At 48.6% G+C, this 19,364-nt stretch overlaps 1 protein-coding gene across 2 annotated transcripts in view; it reads right to left on the bottom strand.

Annotated features, from left to right (window-relative positions):
- Positions 1 to 19,364, bottom strand: part of CSE1L (chromosome segregation 1 like) — a 238,785-nt gene that overhangs the window by 66,801 nt on the left and 152,620 nt on the right. For both annotated transcript variants that reach the window (XM_063958891.1, XM_063958892.1), the window contains exons 15-16: positions 17,219 to 17,280; positions 10,352 to 10,491 (exon numbers count right to left, since the gene is read on the bottom strand). In XM_063958891.1, the coding sequence (XP_063814961.1) occupies positions 10,352 to 10,491; positions 17,219 to 17,280 (202 nt within the window). The remainder of the gene's footprint in view (positions 1 to 10,351; positions 10,492 to 17,218; positions 17,281 to 19,364) is intronic.

A 19,364-nucleotide genomic window follows, 5' to 3' on the forward strand; every position in this document is an offset into this window, starting at 1 on the left:
CAAAAGGGGGCTGAATATGCAGCACTCCCTTAACAAATGTCTGAACTTCTGGTAGTGAAGCCAGTTCTTTCTGGAAGAAAATCGATAGAGCCGAAATCTGGACCTTAATGGAACCCAATTTTAGGCCCATAGTCACCCCTGACTGTAGGAAGTGCAGAAAACGACCCAGCTGAAATTCCTCCGTTGGGGCCTTCCTGGCCTCACACCACGCAACATATTTTCGCCATATGCGGTGATAATGGTTTGCGGTCACTTCTTTCCTAGCTTGAATCAGCGTAGGGATGACTTCCTCCGGAATGCCCTTTTCCTTCAGGATCCGGCGTTCAACCGCCATGCCGTCAAACGCAGCCGCGGTAAGTCTTGGAACAGACAGGGCCCCTGCTGCAGCAGGTCCTGTCTGAGCGGCAGAGGCCAAGGGTCCTCTGAGATCATTTCTTGAAGTTCTGGGTACCAAGCTCTTCTTGGCCAATCCGGAACAATGAGTATAGTTCTTACTCCTCTTCGTCTTATTATCCTCAGTACCTTGGGTATGAGAGGAAGAGGAGGGAACACATAAACCGACTGGTACACCCACGGTGTCACTAGAGCGTCCACAGCTATTGCCTGAGGGTCTCTCGACCTGGCGCAATATCTTTCTAGCTTTTTGTTGAGGCGGGACGCCATCATGTCCACCTGTGGCCGTTCCCAGCGATTTACAATCAGCTGAAAGACTTCTGGATGAAGTCCCCACTCTCCCGGGTGGAGGTCGTGCCTGCTGAGGAAGTCTGCTTCCCAGTTGTCCACTCCCGGAATGAACACTGCTGACAGTGCTAACACATGATTTTCCGCCCATCGGAGAATCCTTGTGGCTTCTGCCATTGCCGCCCTGCTTCTCGTGCCGCCCTGTCGGTTTACATGGGTGACCGCCGTGATGTTGTCTGACTGGATCAGTACCGGCTGGTTTTGAAGCAGGGGTCTTGCCTGACTTAGGGCATTGTAGATGGCCCTTAGTTCCAGAATATTTATGTGTAGGGAAATCTCCTGGCTTGACCATAGCCCTTGGAAGTTTCTTCCCTGTGTGACTGCCCCCCAGCCTCGAAGGCTGGCATCCGTGGTCACCAGGACCCAGTCCTGTATGCCGAATCTGCGGCCCTCCAGAAGATGAGCACTCTGCAGCCACCACAGCAGAGACACCCTGGTCCTTGGAGACAGGGTTATCAGCCGATGCATCTGAAGATGGGATCCGGACCACTTGTCCAACAGATCCCACTGAAAGATTCTTGCATGGAACCTGCCGAATGGAATTGCTTCGTAGGAAGCTATTATTTTTCCCAGGACTCGCGTGCAGTGATGCACCGAGACCTGTTTTGGTTTCAGGAGATCTCTGACTAGAGACGACAACTCCTTGGCTTTCTCCTCCGGAAGAAACACCCTTTTCTGGTCTGTGTCCAGAACCATCCCCAGAAACAGTAGACGTGTCGTAGGAACCAGCTGTGACTTTGGAATATTCAGAATCCAACCGTGCTGTTGTAGCACCTCCCGAGATAGTGCTACCCAGACCAAGAACTGCTCCCTGGACCTCGCCTTTATAAGGAGATCGTCCAAGTATGGGATAATTAAAACTCCCTTTTTTCGAAGGAGTATCATAATTTCGTCCATTACCTTGGTCAATACCCTCGGTGCCGTGGACAGACCAAACGGCAACGTCTGGAATTGGTAATGACAGTCCTGTACCACAAATCTGAGGTACTCCTGGTGAGGAAGGTAAATGGGGACATGTAGGTAAGCATCCTTGATGTCCAGTGATACCATGTAATCCCCTTCCTCCAGGCTTGAAATAACCGCCCTGAGCGATTCCATCTTGAACTTGAACCTTTTTATATAGGTGTTCAAGGATTTCAAATTTAAAATGGGTCTCACCGAACCGTCCGGTTTCGGTACCACAAACATTGTGGAATAGTAACCCCTTCCTTGTTGAAGGAGTGGTACATTGACTATCACCTGCTGCGAATACAGCTTGTAAATTGCCTCCAGCACTGCCTCCCTGTCCGGGGGAGCTGTCGGCAAGGCAGATTTGAGGAAACGGCGAGGGGGAGACGTCTCGAATTCCAGCTTGTACCCCTGAGATACTACTTGTAGAATCCAGGGATCCACCCGTGAGCGAGCCCACTGTTCGCTGAAGTTCTTGAGACGGGCCCCCACCGTACCTGGCTCCGCCTGTGGAGCCCCAGAGTCATGCGGTGGACTTAGAGGAAGCGGGGGAGGGCTTTTGTTCCTGGGAACTGGCCGTATGCTGCAGCTTTTTCCCTCTACCTCTGCCTCTGGGCAGAAAGGACGCGCCTTTAACCCGCTTGCCTTTCTGGGGCCGAAAGGACTGTACCTGATAATACGGTGCTTTCTTTGGCTGTGAGGGAACATGGGGTAAAAATGCTGACTTCCCAGCTGTCGCTGTGGAAACGAGGTCCAAGAGACCATCCCCAAACAACTCCTCACCCTTGTAAGGCAAAACTTCCATGTGCCTTTTAGAATCTGCATCCCCTGTCCACTGCCGAGTCCATAAACCCCTCCTGGCAGAAATGGACATTGCACTTATTTTAGATGCCAGCCGGCAAATATCCCTCTGTGCATCTCTCATGTATAAGACTGCGTCTTTAATATGCTCTATGGTTAGCAATATAGTGTCCCTGTCTAAGGTATCAATATTTTCTGACAGGGAATCTGACCACGCAGCTGCAGCACTGCACATCCATGCTGACGCAATAGCTGGTCTCAGTATAATACCTGAGTGTGTATAAACAGACTTCAGGATAGCCTCCTGCTTCCTATCAGCAGGCTCCTTTAGGGCGGCCGTGTCCGGAGACTGTAGTGCCACCTTCTTTGACAGGCGTGTGAGCACTTTATCTACCCTAGGGAATGTCTCCCAACGTGACCTATCCTCTGGCGGGAAAGGGTACGCCATTAGTAACTTTTTAGAAATTACTAGTTTCTTATCGGGGGAAGCCCACGCTTCTTCACACACTTCATTTAATTCATCAGAAGGGGGAAAAACTACAGGTAGTTTTTTCTCCCCAAACATAATACCCTTTTTTGTGGTACCTGGGGTAATATCAGAAATGTGCAACACATTTTTCATTGCCGTAATCATGTAACGTGTGGCTCTATTGGAATGTACACTAGTCTCATCATCTTCGACACTGGAGTCAGACATCTGTGTCTGCCATCTGAGGTAGCGGGCGTTTTAGAGCCCCTGATGGCTTTTGAGACGTCTGGGCAGGCACGGGCTGAGAAGCCGGCTGTCCCACATCCGATATGTCGTCAAACCTTTTATGTAAGGAGTTGACACTGTCGCGTAATTCCTTCCACATATCCATCCACTCAGGTGTCGACCCCGCAGGGGGTGACATCACATTTATCGGCACCTGCTCCGCCTCCACATAAGCCTCATCAAACATGTCGACACAGCCGTACCGACACACCGCACACAGACAGGGAATGCTCTGACTGAGGACAGGACCCCACAAAGCCCTTTGGGGAGACAGAGAGAGAGTATGCCAGCACACACCAGAGCGCTATATAAAACAGGGATACACACTACACAGTAATTTTACCCCTTATAGCTGCTTATATATCACAGATTGCGCCTAAATTTAGTGCCCCCCCTCTCTTTTTTACCCTATGTAGTCTGGAACTGCAGGGGAGAGCCTGGGGAGCGATGCTTCCAGCGGAGCGGTGAGGGAAAATGGCGCCAGTGTGCTGAGGGAGATAGCCCCGCCCCTTTTCCGGCAGGCTTCTCCCGCTTTTTTTTATATAGTTATGGCTGGGGATCTTACACATATATAGTCTTAAAGGCTATATTATGTGTTAATTTGCCAAGTAAGGTACTTATATTGCAGCCCAGAGCGCCCCCCCCCCCCCCCAGCGCCCTGCACCCATCAGTGACCGGAGTATGTGGTGTGCCTGGGGAGCAATGGCGCACAGCTGCAGTGCTGTGCGCTACCTTAATGAAGACCGAAGTCTTCTGCCGCCGATTTCCAGGAACGTCTTCTTGCTTCTGGCTCTGCTAGGGGGACGGCGGCGCGGCTCCGGACAACCGAGGCTGGGCCTGTGTTCGATCCCTCTGGAGCTAATGGTGTCCAGTAGCCTAGAAGCCCAAGCTAGCTGCAAGCAGGTAGGTTCGCTTCTCTCCCCTAGGTCCCTCGTAGCAGTGAGTCTGTTGCCAGCAGATCTCACTGAAAATAAAAAAACCTAAATATTACTTTCTTTCTAAGAGCTCAGGAGAGCCCCTAGTGTGCATCCAGCTCGGCCGGCACAAAATTCTAACTGAGGTCTGGAGGAGGGTCATAGAGGGAGGAGCCAGTGCACACCAGGTAGTCCTAAAGCTTTCTTTAGTTGTGCCCAGTCTCCTGCGGAGCCGCTATTCCCCATGGTCCTTACGGAGTTCCCAGCATCCACTTAGGACGTTAGAGAAAGCTATGTTAACCCAACTTTAAACAGGAACAGCAACAGCTGAACCAACAATACATAACCAAGTAACCGTGCAGGAAGAACGAAGCACTGGGGGTGGGCGCCCAGTATCCTCTGCGGACTACGAGAATCGGATTTACCGGAAGGTAATTAAAATCCTATTTTCTCTTACGTCCTAGATGATACCGGGGTTCCATTTAGTACCATGGAGATGTACCAAAGCTCCCAAACCGGGTGGGAGAGTGCCGAGGTTCCTGCAGAACTGATTGACCAAACTGAAGGTCCTCAGAGGCCAAAGTATCAAACTTGTAGAACTTCACAAACGTGTTCGAACCAGACCAAGTAGCCACTCAGCAGAGCTGTAAAGCCGAGACACCCCGGGCAGCCTCCCAGGAAGAACTCACCGACCTAGTAGACTGTGCCTGTACAGATTTTGGAACCGGCAAACCTGCCGTGGAATAAGCATGCTGGATAGTGAGCATGATTAAGCGTGCAATTGTGCGCTTTGAAGCAGGACACCCAATTTTATTGGGATCGTATAGAAACGAACAGCGAGTCGGATTTCCTGTGACGAGCTGTCCTCTTTACATATACCTTCAAAGCCCTCACAACATCCAAATTCTTTGAAGTAGAGGAAGTGTTGGTGACAACCAAAAACACAATAGGTTGGTTGATGTGAAACGCAGACACCACTTTCGGAAGAAATTGCTGACGATTTCTGAGTTCAGCTCTGTCCGCATGGAAAATTAAATAGGGGCTCTTGTGAGACAAAGCCACCAGCTCCGACACACGTCTTGCTGAAGCCAAGGCCAACAGTGTGACGGTCTTCCACGTAAAATATTTTACGTCCACCTCCTGTAATGGTTCAAACCAGTCTGATTGGAGGAACTGCAGCACCAAATTGAGATCCCAAGGTGCCGTGGGAGGCACAAAGGGAGGTTGGATGCGCAGAACACCTTTCAAAAACATCTAGACCTCAGGGAGAGAAGCCAATTGTTTTTAAATGAAAATGGACAAGGCCGAAACCTGGACTTTTATGGAGCCCAGACATAGGCCCACATCCACACCTGCCTGCAGAAAAAGCAGGAAACGTCCCAGATGAAAGTCGACCGCAGAATAAGTTCAGCTCTCACACCAAGAGATGTATTTCTTCCCAATATGGTGGAAATGTTTAGACGTTACCCCCTTCCCGGCTTGGATCATAGTTGGAATAACCTTGTTAGGGATCCTTCTTCTGGCTAGAATCAGATATTCAACTTCCATGCCATCAAACGTAGCCGCGGTAAGTCCTGATAGATGAATGGGCCCTGTTGCAGAAGATCTTTGCGAAGAGGTAGAGGCCACGGATCTTCAAGGAGCATCTACAGAATGTCCGCGTACAAGGCCCTTCGTGGCCAGTCCGGAGCAATGAGTATTGCTTGAACCTTTTCCCTTTTTATTCTTTTGAGAATTCTTGGGAACAGAGAAAGTGGAGGAAACACGTACATCTGATAGACCCATGGAGTCGTAGAGCGTCTACCGCCACTGCCTGTGGGTCTCACGACCTGGAACAATACCGCTTGAGCTTCTTGTTGAGACGTGAGGCCATCATGTTGATTTGTAGATATCCCCACCAACATGTCAAGCACCTGAACACTTCCGGGTGAAGGCCCCACTGCCACAGGTGCAGGTCCTGTCTGCTGAGGAAGTCTGCTTCCAAGTTGTCTACTCCCAGAATGAAGACCACTGACCACACCATAGCGTTTTATTTCTGCCCAGAGGAGAATTCTTGACATCTCTGACATTGCTGCTCTGCTTTTTCGTTACGCCCTGATGGTTTATGTACGTCACTGCCGTCACACTGTCCGACTTGACCTGAATGGCCCGAGCGTGAAGATAAGAGGCCTGCAGAAGGGCGCTGTATAGGGCCCTGAGTTCCAGAATGTTGATTGGAAGGATGACTTCCTGACTTGACTATCTTCCTTGAAACTGTCTCCCCTGGGTGACTGCTCCCCAACCTCTGAGGCTTGCGATCCGTGGTTAACAGGATCCAGTCCTGAATTCCGACCCTCCATGAGGTGAGAAATCTGTTGACACCACAGAAGGGAGATCCTGGCCTTGGTGCACGTGAAGATGCGATCCGGACCATTTGTCCAACAGATCGAGCTGGAAGGGTCTTGCGTGAAAACCTTCCGTATTGAATCGCCTCGTAAGAGGCCACCATTTTCTCAGAAGGCGAATGCATAAATGCACCAATATCCGGGTTGGCTTCTGGACATCCTGAATAATTGACTGGATTACCAATGCCTTTTCCAACGGAAGGAACAATTTCTGCGATTCCGTGTCCAGTATCATTCCCAGGAATGGGAGCCTCCGTGTTGGCTCTAGGTGAAATTTCGGAAGGTTCAGAATCCACCCGTGATCCTGGAGAAGTTTGGTTAAGAGACCAATGCTGTCCCGCAACCTCTCCCTGGACGGCGCCTTTATCAGAAGATCGTCCAGGTACAGAATTATGTTCACTCCCTGCTTGCGGAGTATAAACATCATCTCTGCCATCACTTTGGTGAACACCCTCGGTGCTGTGAAGAGACCAAATGGCAGGGCCTGGAACTAGTAGTGAAAGTCCTGCAGCGCAAACCGTAGATAAGCCTGATGAGGCGGTCAGATCGGAATGTGAAGGTACGCATCCTTGATATCCAGAGACACTAGGAATTCCCCTTTCTCTAGATCTTAGATCACCGCTTTCAGAGACTCCGTCTTGAACACTCTTAAGAACGGGTTCAAGAACTTGAGGTTCTGAATTGGTAGTACTGAACCGTCCGGTTTCGGCACTACAAACAAGTTGGAATAGTACCCCTTGTTGTGCAGATGAGTTGGAACTGGAACAATGACTTGAGTCTGCACCAGTTTTTGGATGGCCTGCTGTAAAGTTATACTTGCCTCTTGTGAAGCTGGTAAGCCTGATTTGAAGAATCTTGGAACTCCAGTGTACAGCCCTGGGAAATAAGATGACCCAGGGATCCCGGCACGAACTTGCCTAGATGTGATTGAAATTTAGTCGGGCTCCCACCTGGTCCACCATCATGCTGAAGGCTTTGTGGAAGCAGAGCCTGAGCTCTGTTCCTGAGCACCTGCAGTTGCTGGTGTGCGTGGTTTACCTCTTGCGCCTCTGGAGGCCGTAGAAGCACCTCCGGATCTTCCCTGAAACTTGGCTGTCCGAAATGACTGTAAATTTGAAGCTGAATAAGCTTTCCTGGCTGGGGGAGCTGCAGAAGGAAGATACGTAGATTTACCCGCAGTAGCTTTGGAGATCCATTTGTCTAGTTCAGTGGTTCTCAAACTCGGTCCTCAGGACCCCACACAGTGCATGTTTTGTAGGTAACCCAGCAGGTGCACAGGTGTATTAATTAATCACGGACACATTTTAAAAGGTCCACAGGTGGAGTTAATTATTTCACTTGTGATTCTGTGAGGAGACCTGCAAAACATGCACCGTGTGGGGTCCTGAGGACCGAGTTTGAGAACCTGTGGTCTAGTTCGTCTCCAAACAAAGACTCTCCTGTGAATGGTAGGCCTTCCATGACTTTCCTGGAGTCCGCATCAGCAGTCCACTGGCGTAGCCACAAGCCCCTGCGTGCCGACACTGCCATAGCGGTGGTGCGTGCAATAAAGCAAACAAATCTCTTTTATGGCTTCCACCATAAAGTTCGTAGAGTCTTGTATATGCTGCAGGAGTAAATCATCCCCCCCTAGAGAAGGAATCTAACCCCTCAATTAGGCTACCTGACCATTTAGCAATGGCTTATGTGATCCACGTACAGTACATGCAATAGTAGGTCTCTGGGCCACCCCAGCAGCAGTGTACAATGATTTGAGTGTAGTCTCAATTGTACGATCAGCCGTGTCTTTTAGAGAGGCTGCACCAGGGACAGGCAATACAATTTTTCGTGACAGCCTAGAGACTGATGCGTCCACTATCGGTGGATTTTCCCATTTTTTCCTATCCTCTAGGGCAGTGGTTCTCAAACTCGGTCCTCAGGACCCCACATGGTGCATGTTTTGCAGGTAACCCAGCAAGTGCACAGGTGTATTAATTACTCACTGACACATTTTAAAAGGTCCACAGGTGAAGCTAATTATGTCACTTGTGATTCTGTGAGGAGACCTGCAAAACATGCACCGTGTGGGGTCCTGAGGACCGAGTTTGAAAACCTGTGCTCTAGGGGAAAAGGAAAAGATGAGAGCAACCTTTTAAAAAATTTAAATTTCTTATCAGTATTAACCCACGGTTCTTCAAACATGGTATTCAATTCCTTTGACACAGGAAAAGTGACTGAGGACTTCTTTTTTACATTAAAATAAGATTCCGAACACTCCTCTTGTCACCTCATCAGGAATCTGCAGAACATCTCTGAAAGCTTCTATAAGAGCCTCTATACCCTATGACAGAGTAGCACCCCACCCCCCCTCCCACAATTAACAACCCACAAACAACTAACCCACAAAGAGCCCTTCAGGGAGACACAGTTATTTGGAGCCAGTCCCCACCGCGCCCTTATCGCTAATGCCAAGCTTAGCTGGGTCGCAGAATAAGTACCCTGATAGGGGACTTAGTACACTAATAATTGCTCCCCCCCTGCTATAACCCCCTGGTACCGCTGAGGAAATCTGGAGTCTCTCCGGAGGAGCTCGGCGTCCCTGTCAGTCAGCGTCTGTGTCCATTGCAGAGGGAAAATGGCGCTGGTGTTTTAAGGCTGTTTTTGCCAGTGTGGTTACTGTGCACAGTGTACTGAGACGCAGCTGTGTACTGTGTCTGGAGACGCATTCTGCCTCGGTTAGAAGCCGCGCGTCTCCGTACCCTCATGCCGCCATAATGGCCGGCGACCCGCTAGTTGGGACGGCAGCTTAGTACTCCCCACTCTAAATTCTTATGGCTCTGTTAGGGGTGATGGCATGCTGGGGGAATGTACACTAGTCGTGGTGGTGCTTGCGAATAGTTCCTTCAGGAGCTGTGTCCTGTCAGTGTGAAACAGGACCATTAACCCTTCAAGAGGTTGGGCCATTCCCCCCTCCCCCCTAAGTCCCACGAAGCAGGCTGGCTGGTGCCAACCAGCCCTGCCTGAAAATAACAAACATATAAAATAAATGCAGAAAACTCTTCAGGTGCTTCCATAAGTGTGACCGGCTCCTCCGGGCACATTTTCTAAACTGAGTCTGGTAGGAGGGGCAAAGAGGGAGGTGCCAGCCCACACTATCAAATTCTTAACGTGCCCATGGCTCCTAGTGGATCCATCTATACACCATGGTACTAAATGGAACCCCAGTATCCTCTAGGACGTAAGAGAAATAAGCAGTGATTTCTATACGTACATTGTCAGTCCCGCAATTGAATACCAAAACCCTCCGGGGTTTTTCATATTTCTCACCAGCAGATGAACCTGCCCCTTAAAGGTACTCAGGCTTGTCTTGCATAAGAAACTAAAAATATATATACACCCTGAAAAATGAAGGGGTTGGGGGAGGACTAAGCCAGCCACATTAGAGCTAGATTACAAGCACCATCCCTGTCTCAATGAGGAGGGCTTGCAGTGAGGAAGACTCACATGTCTTACTTTTCCATTATTCTACAATCGTGCCTAAGTGGTGATGGTCTGGGAGTTGCATCATGTTTCGCTTAAGTACGTGAAATAAAGACTGTAGAATAGCTTTAACAAATATGCAGACTTCACTATCTAATGATGAAAAGAAGCTAATATGGTGGACAATCGCACTGCATTGGACATTTGTTTACCCAACCATCTATTGCAGACACTGGTCTCAGAGCTATTACCACCCTCATCTAATACCGAACTAGAGAAACAGGCAGATTCCATAGAGATTATTCAGCTGTATCATAGAGAGAAATAAAGGTCAGCAAACAGGCACTTACAGGGTAGCATTGGATGAGCCCCCTCGCATAGTGAATAACCTCTCCAGTGCATGTGCTGCATATGTGTGAACCACAATACTCTCTGCCTGCAAATGAGTGATCAGGAGAGGAATCGTTGCTAGCAGCTGCTCTTTAGGAACCTAATAAAAGAAAATAATGTAACCATAGGAGTAAACTGACCACAGTATAGATTTTCAGCATATTAGGCCGGGATAGACTGCAATTTATTGTCAATCAGAAGTGAAACCAAAACTTGGAAATCTGTGCGATACAGATGTATCCACTTACATTCTAGCCTCCCTGCACGTCAGGGTTGGGTAAAAAAAAAATAAAAAAAAATAAAAAAAAAATAAGAATTTACTTACCGATAATTCTATTTCTCGTAGTCCGTAGTGGATGCTGGGGACTCCGTCAGGACCATGGGGATTAGCGGCTCCGCAGGAGACAGGGCACAAAAGTAAAAGCTTTAGGACTAGGTGGTGTGCACTGGCTCCTCCCCCTATGACCCTCCTCCAAGCATCAGTTAGGATACTGTGCCCGGACGAGCGTACACAATAAGGAAAGATTTTGAATCTCGGGTAAGACTCATACCAGCCACACCAATCACACTGTACAACTTGTGATCTGAACCCAGTTAACAGCATGATAACAGAGGAGCCTCTGAAAAGATGGCTCACAACAATAATAACCCGATTTTTGTAACAATAACTATGTACAAGTATTGCAGACAATCCGCACTTGGGATGGGCGCCAAGCATCCACTACGGACTACGAGAAATAGAATTATCGGTAAGTAAATTCTTATTTTCTCTGACGTCCTAAGTGGATGCTGGGGACTCCGTCTGGACCATGGGGATTATACCAAAGCTCCCAAACGGGCGGGAGAGTGCGGATGACTCTGCAGCACCGAATGAGAGAACTCCAGGTCCTCCTCAGCCAGGGTATCTAATTTGTAGAATTTTGCAAACGTGTTTGCCCCTGACCAAGTAGCAGCTCGGCAAAGTTGTAAAGCCGAGACCCCTCGGGCAGCCGCCCAAGATGAGCCCACCTTCCTTGTGGAATGGGCATTTACAGATTTTGGCTGTGGCAGGCCTGCCACAGAATGTGCAAGCTGAATTGTACTACAAATCCAACGAGCAATCGTCTGCTTAGAAGCAGGAGCACCCAGCTTGTTGGGTGCATACAGGATAAACAGCGAGTCAGTTTTCCTGACTCCAGCCGTCCTGGAAATATATATTTTTAGGGCCCTGACAACGTCTAGCAACTTGGAGTCCTCCAAGTCCCTAGTAGCCGCAGGCACCACAATAGGTTGGTTCAGGTGAAACGCTGACACCACCTTAGGGAGAAACTGGGGACGAGTCCGCAGTTCTGCCCTGTCCGAATGGAAAATCAGATATGGGCTTTTGTGAGACAAAGCCGCCAATTCTGACACTCGCCTGGCCGAGGCCAGGGCCAACAGCATGGTCACTTTCCATGTGAGATATTTCAAATCCACAGATTTGAGCGGTTCAAACCAATGTGATTTGAGGAATCCCAGAACTACGTTGAGATCCCACGGTGCCACTGGAGGCACAAAAGGGGGTTGTATATGCAGTACTCCCTTGACGAATGTCTGGACTTCAGGAACTGAAGCCAATTCTTTCTGGAAGAAAATCGACAGGGCCGAAATTTGAACCTTAATGGACCCCAATTTGAGGCCCATAGACACTCCTGTTTGCAGGAAATGCAGGAATCGACCGAGTTGAAATTCCTCCGTGGGGGCCTTCCTGGCCTCACACCACGCAACATATTTTCGCCAAATGCGGTGATAATGTTGTGCGGTCACCTCCTTCCTGGCTTTGACCAGGGTAGGTATGACCTCTTCCGGAATGCCTTTTTCCCTTAGGATCCGGCGTTCAACCGCCATGCCGTCAAACGCAGCCGCGGTAAGTCTTGGAACAGACAGGGTCCTTGCTGAAGCAAGTCCCTTCTTAACGGCAGAGGCCATGGGTCCTCTGTGAGCATCTCTTGAAGTTCCGGGTACCAAGTCCTCCTTGGCCAATCCGGAGCCACGAGTATAGTTCTTACTCCTCTCCGTCTTATAATTCTCAGTACCTTGGGTATGAGAGGAAGAGGAGGGAACACATACACTGACTGGTACACCCACGGTGTTACCAGAGCGTCCACAGCTATTGCCTGAGGGTCCCTTGACCTGGCGCAATACCTGTCCAGTTTTTTGTTGAGGCGGGACGCCATCATGTCCACCTTTGGTTTTTCCCAATGGTTCACAATCATGTGGAAGACTTCCGTGTGAAGTCCCCACTCTCCCGGGTGGAGGTCGTGCCTGCTGAGGAAGTCTGCTTCCCAGTTGTCCACTCCCGGAATGAACACTGCTGAGACAGTGCTATCACATGATTTTCCGCCCAGCGAAGAATCCTTGCAGCTTCTGCCATTGCCCTCCTGCTTCTTGTGCCGCCCTGTCTGTTTACGTGGGCGACTGCCGTGATGTTGTCCGACTGGATCAGCACCGGCTGACCTTGAAGCAGAGGTCTTGCTAGACATAGAGCATTGTAAATTGCCCTTCGCTCCAGTATATTTATGTGGAGAGAAGTCTCTAGACTTGACCACGTTCCCTGGAAATTTCTTCCCTGTGTGACTGCTCCCCAGCCTCTCAGGCTGGCATCCGTGGTCACCAGGATCCAATCCTGAATGCCGAATCTGCGGCCCTCTAGTAGATGAGCACTCTGCAGCCACCACAGGAGAGACACCCTTGTCCTCGGAGACAAGGTTATCCGCTGATGCATCTGAAGATGCGATCCGGACCATTTGTCCAGCAGATCCCACTGAAAAGTTCTTGCGTGAAATCTGCCGAATGGAATCGCTTCGTAAGAAGCCACCATTTTTCCCAGGACCCTTGTGCAATGATGCACTGACACTTTTCCTGGTTTTAGGAGGTTCCTGACTAGCTCGGATAACTTCCTGGCTTTCTCCTCCGGGAGAAACACCTTTTTCTGGACTGTGTCCAGAATCATCCCTAGGAACAGCAGACGTGTCGTCGGGATCAGCTGCGATTTTGGAATATTTAGAATCCACCCGTGCTGTTGTAGCAGTACCCGAGATAGTGCTACTCCGACCTCCAACTGTTCCCTGGACTTTGCCCTTATCAGGAGATCGTCCAAGTAAGGGATAATTAAGACGCCTTTTCTTCGAAGAAGAATCATCATTTCGGCCATTACCTTGGTAAAGACCCGGGGTGCCGTGGACAATCCAAACGGCAGCGTCTGAAACTGATAATGACAGTTCTGTACTACGAACCTGAGGTACCCTTGGTGAGAAGGGCAAATTGGGACATGAAGGTAAGCATCCTTGATGTCCAGGGACACCATATAGTCCCCTTCTTCCAGGTTCGCTATCACTGCTCTGAGTGACTCCATCTTGAATTTGAACCTTTGTATGTAAGTGTTCAAAGATTTCAGATTTAGAATAGGTCTCACCGAGCCGTCTGGCTTCGGTACCACAAATAGTGTGGAATAATACCCCTTTCCCTGTTGTAGGAGGGGTACTTTGATTATCACCTGCTGGGAATACAGCTTGTGAATTGCTTCCAATACTGCCTCCCTGTCGGAGGGAGACGTTGGTAAAGCAGACTTCAGGAACCTGCGAGGGGGAGACGTCTCGAATTCCAATCTGTACCCCTGGGATACTACCTGTAGGATCCAGGGGTCCACTTGCGAGTGAGCCCACTGCGCGCTGAAACTCTTGAGACGACCCCCCACCGCACCTGAGTCCGCTTGTAAGGCCCCAGCGTCATGCTGAGGACTTGGCAGAAGCGGTGGAGGGCTTCTGTTCCTGGGAAGAGGCTGTCTGCTGCAGTCTTTTTCCCTTTCCTCTACCCCGGGGCAGATAGGACTGGCCTTTTGCCCGCTTGCCCTTATGGGGACGAAAGGACTGAGGCTGAAAAGACGGTGTCTTTTTCTGCTGAGAGGTGAGTTGGGGTAAAAAGGTGGATTTTCCAGCTGTTGCCGTGGCCACCAGGTCCGAAAGACCGGCCCCAAATAACTCCTCCCCTTTATACGGCAATACTTCCATGTGCCGTTTGGAATCCGCATCACCTGACCACTGTCGTGTCCATAAACATCTTCTGGCAGAAATGGACATCGCACTTACTCTTGATGCCAGGGTGCAAATATCCCTCTGTGCATCACGCATATATAGAAACGCATCTTTTAAACGCTCTATAGTCAATAAAATACTGTCCCTGTCAAGGGTATCAATATTTTCAGTCAGGGACTCCGACCACGCCACCCCAGCGCTGCACATCCAGGCTGAGGCAATCGCTGGTCGCAGTATAACACCAGTATGTGTGTATATACTTTTTAGGACATTTTCCAGCTTCCTATCAACTGGCTCCTTGAGGGCGGCCGTATCAGGAGACGGTAACGCCACTTGTTTTGATAAGCGTGTGAGTGCCTTATCCACCCTAGGGGGTGTTTCCCAACGCCCCCTAACTTCTGGCGGGAAAGGGTATAATGCCAATAATTTCTTAGATATCAGCAATTTTTTATCGGGGGAGACCCACGCATCATCACACACTTCATTTAATTCTTCTGATTCAGGAAAAACTACGGGTAGTTTTCACACCCCACATAATACCCTTTTTTGTGGTACTTGTAGTATCAGAAATATGCAAAGCCTCCTTCATTGCCGTGATCATGTAACGTGTGGCCCTACTGGAAAATACGTTTGTTTCTTCACCGTCGACACTGGAGTCAGTGTCCGTGTCTGTGTCTGTGTCGACCGACTGAGGTAATGGGCGCTTTAGAGCCCCTGACGGTGTTTGAGACGCCTGGACAGGCACTAACTGACTTGCCGGCTGTCTCATGTCGTCAACAGTTTTTTGTAAAGTGCTGACACTATCACGTAATTCCTTAAATAAGACCATCCAGTCAGGTGTCGACTCCCTAGGGGGTGACATCACTAATACAGGCAATTGCTCCGCCTCCACACCATTTTCCTCCTCATACATGTCGACACACGCGTACCGACACACAGCACACACACAGGGAATGCTCTGATAGAGGACAGGACCCCACTAGCCCTTTGGGGAGACAGAGGGGAAGTTTGCCAGCACACACCAGAGCGCTATATATGTATAGGGACAACCTTATAAATAAGTGTTTCTCCCTTATAGCTGCTATATATGTTTTTATATACCAAATTAGTGCCCCCCCCTCTCTTTTTTACCCTGTTTCTGTAGTGCAGGACTGCAGGGGAGAGTCAGGGAGACGTCCTTCCAGCGGAGCTGTGAGGGAAAATGGCGCTTGTGTGCTGAGGAGATAGGCTCCGCCCCCTTCACGGCGGCCTTTCTCCCGCTTTTTATGAGGTAAAATGGCAGGGGTTAAATACATCCATATAGCCCAGGAGCTATATGTGATGTATTTTTTACCATAAATAGTGTTTTCATTGCGTCTCAGGGCGCCCCCCCCAGCGCCCCGCACCCTCAGTGACCGGAGTGTGAAGTGTGCTGAGAGCAATGGCGCACAGCTGCAGTGCTGTGCGCTACCTTTCTTGAAGACAAGATGCCTTCTGCCGCCGATTTCTGGACCTCTTCACTCTTCTGGCTCTGTAAGGGGGCCGGCGGCGCGGCTCCGGGACCCATCCATGGCTAGGCCTGTGATCGTCCCTCTGGAGCTAATGTCCAGTAGCCAAGAAGCCCAATCCACTCTGCACGCAGGTGAGTTCGCTTCTTCTCCCCTTAGTCCCTCGATGCAGTGAGCCTGTTGCCAGCAGGACTCACTGAAAATAAAAAAACCTAAGTCTATACTTTTATTCTAAGCAGCTCAGGAGAGCTACCTAGATTGCACCCTTCTCGGCCGGGCACAAAAACCTAACTGAGGCTTGGAGGAGGGTCATAGGGGGAGGAGCCAGTGCACACCACCTAGTCCTAAAGCTTTTACTTTTGTGCCCTGTCTCCTGCGGAGGCGCTAATCCCCATCGTCCTGACGGAGTCCCCAGCATCCACTTAGGACGTCAGAGAAAAACAGTTTAAAAAGGCAAAAAGAAGAAGTGGTTTTTATATAGTGCACACATATTCCACAGCGCTTTACATAGAATATTTTGGCCATTCACATCAGTCCCTGCCCCAGTAGAGCTTACAATCTATATTCCCTACCACATGTACACACACTCACGCTAGGGTTAATCTTGTTTGGAGCAAATCAACCTACCAGTATACTTTTGGATTGTCTGAGGAAACCGGAGCACCGGGGGGAAACCCACGCAAGTATGGGGAGAATATACAAACGCCACAGTTAGGGCCATGGTGGGAACTGAACCAGTGACCTCAGCGCTGTGAGGCAGTAATGCTAACCATTACACCATTCATACTGCCCGAACCATTTTGCATGCACAAAGAATATAGGCATGCTGAATATAATTTCAATCAGCACAAGCTGCTTATGCGAATAGGACGCACAACAATGAGAGTAAGACACATTTTCTGCAAAAAAGGATGTCCGAAGCTAGCGGAGTTACACGGGAAATGCCAATTCACTCACGCCAGGCATCTCCCGCTGCGTGGTGTATTGAGATGTATAAGGACATATCTATCTAAAAACCATACTGAGGATACAGTATGCAATATATACAAAAAATAAGCCCTTATGATGTAACAGGCCATACCGTACAGTCTGTACTGAAAATGAAACGCACACACACGCTGGGTAACCAGTTAACATACACATCCTAGTAAATAACTTTACACTGCATGCAAGACCTGGATTAATTTGTTTTGATGCAGAAGGGCTGTAATACATGACCCTGCACATTCAACAGGAGCGGTATTCTGTTAGTCAATATACATACAGAATAAATCACACTGCCAGTTACCTGATTCCTGAAAAACATAATATACTTGATGCCATCTGCTTTAAGCACGGGGTACTCGTTAACTACAGGAGAGAAGAAAAAAAAAAAAGACAACATGTACAAATGCAATAATGCATAAAGAAAACCAGATTAGTCATTTATGCATTTCAGCATCTAGCATGTGAAGATCTGATTGTGAAACTGAATTATTATACTTTTAACCCTTTTCTCTGAATCCATTGCGGTTGGGGGGAAACCCTGGCTATCCACACGTACTATAACTGCGATCTATTCATCATCACACCTAGCCAGCAGTTAAAGGGCTGTGACAAAAGGTACACTACCTTTTGATGGGTACGGAAGAACATAGATCCTGCCTTGTTAGAATGGGCACTATTATATGCAAATCCTTGATAAATTTAAATAATGTGTCAGTATTAGAGATGTTAGGGACCCACCTGATGAGGTTCACCATAATGTGACAGGTGGGCATGCCAGGAATCTTATTTATACTCAGTGTTAACTGGAATAATCAGTAACTTAACTTATAATCCGTATTCATGGGGTATACTTACTAAAGTGTGGGTATATAGAAGTGGGGATGTTGCCCATAGCAACCAGATTCTAGCTATTATCCTCAAGGTGCTAGATAAATAAGTCAAATCTGAATCTCCACTTCTACATACCCACACTTTAGAAAATATTAAACTCTTTGATCTTAGAGTGTGCACCTGTATTTTCTTTGTTCTGCATGGCATTACTCATGGTAGCACCGACTCCTAATGGTCAAGACACACAGATGATATTCTCTTGCATGGAAAGGAACATAGGAATTATTTTTTTTATACTAAAGCAGCTGCAACAACATCATTTTACAATTTATAGCAAAATTAGACAGAAAGAGTACAAATTCCTGGACTTGGTGATATAGGTTGAAGATACATTTCTACACATTAAAACATTTAATCTAGGTGATGTTTCATAAGGAATACTACTACTTCCTTTTATTTCCTGAAATATGATTTTAATGTTTGTAGTATTTTGAATTGCTGGCAAAAAAAAACAAGATTTTACTCACCGTAAAATACTCTATTTCTCGTAGTCCGTAGTGGATGCTGGGGACTCCGTAAGGACCATGGGGAATAGACGGGCTCCGCAGGAGACTGGGCACTCTAAGTAAGATTTAGTACTACTGGTGTGCACTGGCTCCTCCCTCAATGCCCCTCCTCCAGACCTCAGTTAAGGAAACTGTGCCCGGAAGAGCCGACATTACAAGGAAAGGATTTTGGAATCCAGGGTACCAGCCACACCAATCACACCGTATAACTTGTGATAACATACCCAGTTAACAGTATGAACAACCACCAAGCATCAACCACAGATGCCAACATAATATAACCATAACCCTTTATTAAGCAATAACTATATACACGTATTGCATTAAGTCCGCACTTGGGACGGGCGCCCAGCATCCACTACGGACTACGAGAAATAGATTTACCGGTGAGTAAAATCTTATTTTCTCTAACGTCCTAGTGGATGCTGGGGACTCCGTAAGGACCATGGGGATTATACCAAAGCTCCCAAACGGGCGGGAGAGTGCGGATGACTCTGCAGCACCGAATGGGCAAACACAAGGTCCTCCTCAGCCAGGGTATCAAACTTGTAGAATTTTGAAAATGTGTTTGAACCCGACCAAGTAGCTGCTCGGCAAAGCTGTAATGCCGAGACCCCTCGCGCAGCCGCCCAAGAAGAGCCCACTTTCCTAGTGGAATGGGCCTTTATTGATTTTGGATGCGGCAATCCCACCGCAGAATGAGCCTGCTGAATCGTGTTACAGATCCAGCGAGCAATAGTTTGCTTTGAAGCAGGAGCACCCAGCTTGTTGGATGCATACAGGATAAACAGCGAGTCAGTTTTCCTGACTCCAGCCGTTCTGGCCACATAAATCTTCAAAGCCCTGACTACATCAAGCAACTTGGAATCCTCCAAGTCACGAGTAGCCACAGGCACCACAATAGGTTGGTTCAAATGAAAAGATGACACCACCTTTGGCAGAAATTGTGGACGAGTCCGTAATTCTGCCCTGTCCATATGGAAAACCAGATAGGGGCTTTTACATGACAAAGCCGCCAATTCTGACACGCCTAGCCGAAGTTAAGGCCAA

This window comes from Pseudophryne corroboree, chromosome 3, assembly GCF_028390025.1.
Source record: "Pseudophryne corroboree isolate aPseCor3 chromosome 3, aPseCor3.hap2, whole genome shotgun sequence".
Lineage (NCBI taxonomy): Eukaryota > Metazoa > Chordata > Amphibia > Anura > Myobatrachidae > Pseudophryne > Pseudophryne corroboree.